General features: G+C 35.5%; 1 protein-coding gene across 1 annotated transcript in view; it reads left to right on the top strand.

The window, feature by feature from the left end:
• Positions 1–7516, top strand: part of LOC137655868 (uncharacterized) — a 379865-nt gene extending 372349 nt beyond the window's left edge. The window contains exon 6 of the mRNA XM_068390062.1: positions 2208–7516. Coding sequence (XP_068246163.1) covers positions 2208–2352 — 145 coding nt within the window. The 3' untranslated portion in view covers positions 2353–7516. The remainder of the gene's footprint in view (positions 1–2207) is intronic.
• The last annotated feature ends 811 nt before the right edge of the window (positions 7517–8327 follow it).

Below are 8327 nucleotides of genomic sequence, written 5' to 3'. Positions count from 1 at the left end.
CAAGATTAGAGAACAATGGTTTGATTTTGGAGTGTCCTTCTAGAAGAGTTGCTTACGATAGCTAAAGAGTCTCTTCTTCCCTTACCAAGAGGAGAGTGGCCACTGAACAATTACAGTGCAGTAGTTAACCCTCTTGGGTGAAGAAGAGTTATTTGGTAATCTTAGTGTTGGCAGGTGTATGAGAACAGAGGAGAATATGTAAAGGATAGGTCGCACTATTCGGTGTACGTGTAGTCACAGGGAAAATGAACCGTAACCAGAGAAAAGGATCCAATGTAGTAAGGTCTGGCCAGGCAAAGCACCCCATAACCCTCTACCGGTAGTATCTCAACGGGTGGCTGGTGCCCTGTCCAACCTATTACCTATTTGTCTAATTATAGGAAATGTTCTCAATGGAGAGCTGAAGGTAAGCTCTGCTCCCATTTTAATCAACGGGAACCGGCGTAACTTCTTCTTCTTCTTCTTTTTCTTCTTCTTCTCCTTCTTCTGTTTTTTTTTTTTTTTTTTTTTTTTTTTTTTTTTTTTTTTTTTTTTTTTTTTTTTTTTTTTTTTTTTTCCCTGGAGGATCTCTTCCTAAAGGTGACAGAAATTAGGGCTTGCTGGTGGGCCTGTCCCTAAAGGAGCCGTCTTCCGTTCCGCTGGGCCGCTACACTTCGGTGTCATTATTATGGTTGACATATCTCGCGAAATAAACCGGAATGCAACTCGTAAATTTGCCGGGAGAGATATGTTTCTGGAGTGAAATTTGGTGAAGATTTTATCGTTGATATTGGTGGTGCTTCAAGGATTCTGGGTCGGCAGTTGAATGACCCTCTGTCCATAATGTTTAAAGCTGAACTAAGTGTTGGTGAACTCACATTGTTTTTTCTTTTTGTTATGGCTTCTTCTTGAATAAAACACAATACCTTCTTGAAAGTGCATATTAGGTATATGAAGTGGTATAAAATGTTCTATTTTAAAAGGTCATGCCTTTTTAAAGGTTCATTCTTCATCTCGGTTTTGTTTAATATTTGCAGGCATGGCAGAGGTATCAATAGAATTGAACCAAAATAGGCAATACCTCTTAGATAAGACGCTTAAGAATCATTGAGGGTTTCCTTATTCGAAAGGAGAGAACAAGTCTCAAAACCATTGATTTTGCTACTTGCTAAATAAAAAGAAACTCGACAACAGCCACGGGAACCTTCAAGCAAATAATCCGCGTAGAAGGAGGCTGTCTACAGGGTGGAGAAGTGGTTAATCAAAATTCAGCTTAAAGCAAAGAGTACACTACAAAACAATCTGGAACCTGTCAAGCATAAGATCAGCGTGGAAGGAGGATGGCTGTCGGGTCAAGCTCTTCAGCCAATTACAACGGTCATTCAGCGACCAAATACCGATTAGTGGAAAAAAAAAAAAAAAAAAAAAAAAAAAACGTGGCCCACCGGACTAGCCAAAATTCTGGTATAAGTAGAGCTGAAATGGACACATTTCCTCAGTCAACTCCGGCCCTGCTTGGAATATAGAGCAAACCTATACGAAACGTTCCAGCATCGTAAAATCAGTGGACAGCCTCCTGGCTAGTAGAGTAGTAACGTGTTTGCCTAGCATTCGCATGACAGTAGATCGATTCCCACCCGGGACCGTAAGTTTAAGCTGTTTGCTTTGGAGGATACTGATGTGGTTGGTCACAGCAATGGGGGGTTGGGCTTGCCCGGCTGACGTTGTGATGTGCATCTATTCTGATGGTAGTGGAACTGAAACCCTGACACCTTTACTTCTTTTACTTTTACTTGATTTTTTTTTAACAACAAAGAGAAAAAGTAGTGCCTTTCTGTACACATCTTTTTACTCAAGTAGTATTATTTTTTCAAGTCATTAGTATTACTGTATAATAAGTTTCACTAAGCATTACTGACAACATTGGGTTTCCTAAAAAGAAAAAAAAATAATAACTTCAGTACAAGTCTTCCACCGTTTCGTTACTATAGATTTCTCCTTAGTATAAAAAGACAAAATGTACTTGTTTATTTCTTTTACGAAAATCATTGTAACATGAATTATTATATAAAAAAAAAACTGGTTTCAGGCTAAGAATCGCGCTTTTTATACCTTTAAAATCTTGCTAAATGTTTCCTTAGACCATCAAATAAATGATAATGTCCCTGATAGGAGTGTTACCAAATAGTTAAAAATCTAAACTTACCAATTTGATCTCTTATACACAGGTACACCACTCCCGTGGACTACACCAGGAAGGACCTTAAAAACTACTCAGAGAAGGCTTTCTTCCTTCACCTCGAGGTCATCCTCAGACAAACAAGCTGCGATGTCCAAAGTCTAGAGTCACAAAAGTCAACTACATCAAGCTGAAAACGAGATGAATGAAAGTACTACTAATGGGATTATTTGGAGTTGGCCTGGATGCCATAGACGACCGGGTCAGCATTGAAAAACGCAGTATTATGGAAACAAGTCAAAGGACGTCAGGAACTAATACCTCTATTATTATTATTATTATTACTTGCTAAGCTACAACACTATTTGGAAAAGCAGGGTGCTATAAGCCCAGGTGTCCCAACCGGGAAAATAGCCCAGTGAGGAAAGGAAACAAGGAAAAAATAGAATATTTTAAGAAGAGTAACAACATTAAGATAAATATTTCCTATATAAACTATAAAAACTTAAACAAAATAAGAGAAAGAGTAGTATGCCCGAGTGTACCTTCAAGCAAGAGAGCTCTAGTCCAAGACGGTGGAAGACCTTGGTACAGAGGCTATGCATTCGGGAATGTGACATCACAGTATCTTTGAACATTTATAAAAACCTCTTTTTTCCTTGGCTACGTGTAGGGCACATTTCTCTCCTAACCTAAACAGTCCCACATTCGGAAAATATAACAAACAAAACACGCCTTTTCTGAACCTTTGTTGAGAAAATAGTTTATCTATTTATTAAAATTGATCACCCCTTACTAACGTTGGTTAACCTATAAATAGCCATTATTAGGATTATATTTGCTTACCAGATTAAATAATGAGAGTTATCGATAGCTAAGTAAGCATTTAGTTGTTCGTAATTAGTGACTCAAGTTATGGTAACGTAGTTAGTATGTGAGGTCTTGACGAATACTCTCCAAAATATTAGTCATTGCTAAATGGTATTGACAATTGATCTGATACTCTCTATGCAATTAGCCAATAAAGCTTTGGACAAACAGGGCTTAGGTAGTTTTGCTCGTCTAAATTGTTGGTGGTGTTTTGGTCATTAATGTTAGTTTAGATGAAAGTAGGAGTAACCGTGATTATTGATAAATGGAATTTCTAAATTAATTCATAATATGAAGATAATTAAATCTGGAAAACTAATTGATCCTTAATTATTTGCTAGATATTTTAATTCTCATGTACAAGACACAAGAAAATTCTTTATTTGTTGAACTCAAATGTTCATGAAGTTGCGATTTTCACATTAATTTTTAATACCAGGCTTGTTGAATTATAAAATCTAAAATGGACAATGCTATTTGTGTTTAGTTTTGAAAAACAATTTGTAGTAGACATTTTAACTTTTGCCTCACGTATCAGAATGATTATGAATCCTCTCGATGTTCTGTGAATAAGTTTAATACTTCTCATCATAGCAATACTTAGACAATCTATGGATAAGGCTTTAAGTCTTCTAATTTCCTAAGAACCCTCAACAGTCAAGCCACAATCAGTTAAAAATATTTCTAAACTATAAATTTAAGCAGAGCCTATGCAAAATAAGTACACGAACCACGTATGCTAATTATAGCTGGAAAAAGGAGTACCAGGTTTCAAATATTTAAATAGGTTTTGAAGCTGGTCTCGCCCATCATATTATAACTCGATTATATATACCCTGTCTATTGATTTTTTAAATGAATTTCAAAAAGAATGAAACGTAAGTGGCTTCAATTCGTAATCAATCACTTCTTCTGATAATTTTTCTTACAATTTCAGTCACTATTCATTGAAGTATTACTGAAGCATTCTCAATTGCTGTTGCCGCTCTTAAAACTACTCCAATCGACTTCTGCTGCCCCGTTGGAGTTAACGGTTGGCCTGATCGCTACGTCAACAGTAGGCGTCTTATTGAAACTTTTCGAGAGCTTCTCGACGCTCTTTTCTACTAGATGTTTGCTGTGATTTTCCCTCGAGATTTTAAACTGAAGCTTCGGGTGCAGGTGGTGGATGCTTTTTTTGTCCATTTATCCACAGCAACCTTAATTCGAAGTCGTTTCTAGATTGCTCAGAGTTACATATATGAATTACATAGTTGATTGTAAAGGAGAAATTTAAAGGTTTTGAAATCTAATTGTTTTGGGAAGAGAAATGCTACTATATTCAATACATCTGGTATGGATGTATGATGTACAATTGGTTTAAGAATTTATGGCACACCTCGCTTTGAGGAAGTGCACACCCTTACTGCACGGTGAATTCCTGTGCATGGCCCTGCCTTCGATCTCTACCTACACTATCTGTTTGGTTACTGGGTGTGACAGGGGTTACTTCCCCGAGGCGAGGCGTGCCAAGAAGTCTTGTATCCAACTGTACATATTAATAAAACTAAACAACCTTTTCTGAATCTTAGTGCAATTATGAGACGTCGATTAGTCAAATTAGCAGCAAACAAGACAGTCATCATGACGAATCCAGTTATTATTGATCAAAGACGGCCAGTAATTATATTCAAAGGGAACTGATGAAATCTGAGTCTCCACACACGACTTTGAAAATAGGTCTGCCTGTAATTGACGTAATGGAGGCAGAGCATTCACCCATGGTTAATTGATCATCGCCGCAAGGGAGTTATTGAGGTCAACTGAAAGCACTTACGAAGGAACGTCACGCAATTTCGTAAACTAATATTCCAGATAATATAGAGTAATACAGATATATAATACATTACGTATATAGTCTTATGAAGAGCAAGTATTCTTGAAAGGTAATAGTTATTTTAAATTGATGTTTATGACTATTACCAAATAAAAATGTTGGTTTCCAAGTGAACAGTTCGTCAACCGCTGAAATAGAAGAGATTCTTGAATAATCTTCAGTACATTCTCTCAAGATTGTCGGTTCGTTGTTTCGAAGAGCAATGGAAGTCCACTACCCAATCTCCTTTATCTCCAGCTATATCTTTCTGACGATAGAATTGATCTAAACCAACCGCCATTTGCTTCTGTCAGTTGTTGCTCGTTGATAGCAGCTCCTCTCTGCCTTTTCCCTCCTCGTCTACTCTTCTTCGTAAAGTAGATGTCAAAATGCAATACTAGACATACTGACTCTGTGATATTTCAGAAGATACTAAATGTCCTGCTTTTGGATGGCTATGACTCAAGTAATAATACAGTATTAGCATATTCTCTACGTAATTTTAAGTGTTAATTACATAGAAAACAATTATTACCTCGTCTAGAGGAATGTACTCGGAGATACTTTATAAAATCAGGTCAATTGATAATTATTGTATAAGCACGAATTTGGGTTAATTATTATATTTTTTGTGCACATCAAATATTGCTACTAGGGATAAAAGACTGAAGATGAATTCATTTGCTTGACTACTCGTGTATTCATTATTTTTAAATAATACTTGTGTGGTTTGTAATTTTAGGAAGTAGGTGAATACCAGATTTAAGTATATATTTAACCTGGTCCTTGAACTATAAGCGAAGGTTGCTTTTTGAAGATCAAAACATGTCCTTTTTTTCCATGAATACTTTTAACGGTATTTTTCTCTGTTCTTTGTTACCTGGATGTTCATATAAAATAACACCAGGTTTCCGGAAGGTTTACGTTAATACAATGATTTGAGTCTTTTTCGATAATAAGCTGAAGGTATTTTATATGAAGACTGTTGACCTGCAGTAGGCGCTAAACCAGAAACATTACGCTGTAGAGCTATGAGATTATATGCCCGGTCTGCCTTGTGAGTTCCGCAATACGTATCTAACCATGCAGTGTTCTAATACGATGTTGCCATATGTTGCTTGCTGAGAAAATAAGCTTGAATATCAGTTACGTGTTGCTAGTGGGAGCATCCTGATCAACTGATACCCTTTAAGCAACGTAGAGAAAATCAGGTCGGAAATTTTGCTACGTGTTGTATGCTAATATCTCATAGTGAGGTGACTCCTCCACCTTATAGCAAGAATGTGATTGAAAGCAAAAGACCCGCTTGCAACTTTTCTTCAACTATTGGTCATTCGTCATATTTATCTATGGAATGGCTTCTTGTTGAAAATGCAGCCCACTAATACTTTAAACTTAATTCTAGAGCAGACTATATCATCGAATTGGAGTTGAATGTTGCGTGAATTCTAGAAGCATAAAGGCTTTTGTGGCAGAAAGATTTAGCTATTACGAATGTTTAGAAATAGGTATGCATAGTCAGGCTTTGCTAAAATTGGTTGGTAGAAGGGTAAAATCTCAGCATAACTCCCCAGTCATATGAAATAGACATGTCTATGTTTTTATGCGTGAGTCACTTGCAAATAAAACAAACGAACAAATTGTGACCGGATTGATCTCCCCTTGAAAAAAGATAGCAATAATAAAACTTAGAAGATGACATTTGACAAAAAGAAAGAAAAAAAGGATTACTGTACAACAGTGTAACTGCAATGTGCAAAAACAAAATCCTGCTGTGTCCTAAGGATGATATATCCTTCACTCTCATTTCATCTTTCATTCTATGGTTAGGTACTACAGGGAATACAAAATAATGTTCATCTTTCACTCATCGATTTAATATCTAGAAGTCAAGAATCCCTATCCCCCCCCCCCTTTAAAGAGATATACTTTTATACAAAAAAAAATCTATCCTACATCCTTCTAGAATTCAGTAAGAAGATAATGTCACTCAATTTCATATTATGTGATATTTGAGATCAATCATTTCTTACTGTGCGATAATTCAATCACATCCTGTGGCAAATATGAAATTCCTGAATAACCTCAAAAGATATTAAAATGTTGTCAAGAACGCGAGGATGAATGACAATAGCTGTATTAAGCTTTCTCTTCAGTGCAGAGTATGGATACAAACCGAAAGCTTACTGTGTGACGTCCAGAAGGGAAGGTCACATTTCGCTTGGTAAAATTCTTTTTCTTCATCAGTGATATTTTTGGTTTCCTTGCTAAGGAAAAGTTGCATTCTTTGTCATGACAATGATGGCACCAAAACACAAGGATAACAGTGTTGTTCCAAAAGAAACTGTCAGTTTGAATTTACAGAAATGTTCCAGAAATAGAACAAATTTTTAAAACACCATATCACTGTGAATAAATGTAAAATAAAAACCTATTTATGCACAAAATATACATATAGGGTTATGATATAAGGGTATATACACACACGCTCTAAAGATCTTAGGAAATAATATTTTAGGTATTTGAGATGATGCTAAAACTGATATTGGTTCATTTCATCCCTAAAGGAAATTGAAGGATATACCCAACATATCATTGTCACGTCTTTTGGTGCTTCAGATGTAGTGTATCTTTTTTAATTGACAAATAAACAAATGCAAAAAAGTAGTGTAAGGGTTTTTATTTCCTAATAATTTATCTGTTTAATAATTTTCATTGGTGAATCCCTTAGATGTTATTTTCTGGAATTTTAAATATGTAAGATTTTGTTTTCTAACAAGAAAATATTGAAAATTAATTGTCTTCGTAAATTTTCCAAAGATTATAATGGTTTTACTGATGTTCTCAGTATAGAAATTATATCATTGTTATTATTCTTATTTTAGAGTGTTATTTTAATCATTATTATTATGTTTTATATTCTCTCTCTCTCTCTCTCTCTCTCTCTCTCTCTCTCTCTCTCTCTCTCTCTCTCTCTCTCTCTCTGTCGTACCCCTATTGTCTTCAATATGCACCGTGTATTTTACCACATTGTGGACAAAATTTTGAGATCTACGGTGATCGTTATTTTAATTTCTTTGATATATGATGGTGCAAGGGTGGGAAGATAATTGGAATTTCGGCCTGGCAGGGGACGTTCTTTGTAGACTTCAGTGCACTGCATCAAATTGCTCTAGAAAATTTGTATATAGGGACCAATTTGAAACTAATTGGAGCCGTGAGTAGGAAGATGGATAGATAGGCATTTAAACATTCTTAAATAAATAGCAATAGGTAATTAGTAATTTACAAATGTTCTTTCCATTTCTTTCATATAAAGGTAATGCTGTTGTATAAGTGATGTGGTAATATACATTATTACCATATTTATATTTACAGAAGCTAATAATATAGTATTATCAAACAAAATCAGTTATCTATGGTAAAACGTAATGTTTCTCTCAT

Source organism: Palaemon carinicauda, chromosome 16, assembly GCF_036898095.1.
Source record: "Palaemon carinicauda isolate YSFRI2023 chromosome 16, ASM3689809v2, whole genome shotgun sequence".
Lineage (NCBI taxonomy): Eukaryota > Metazoa > Arthropoda > Malacostraca > Decapoda > Palaemonidae > Palaemon > Palaemon carinicauda.
This window is presented reverse-complemented; position numbering and strand designations above follow the sequence as displayed.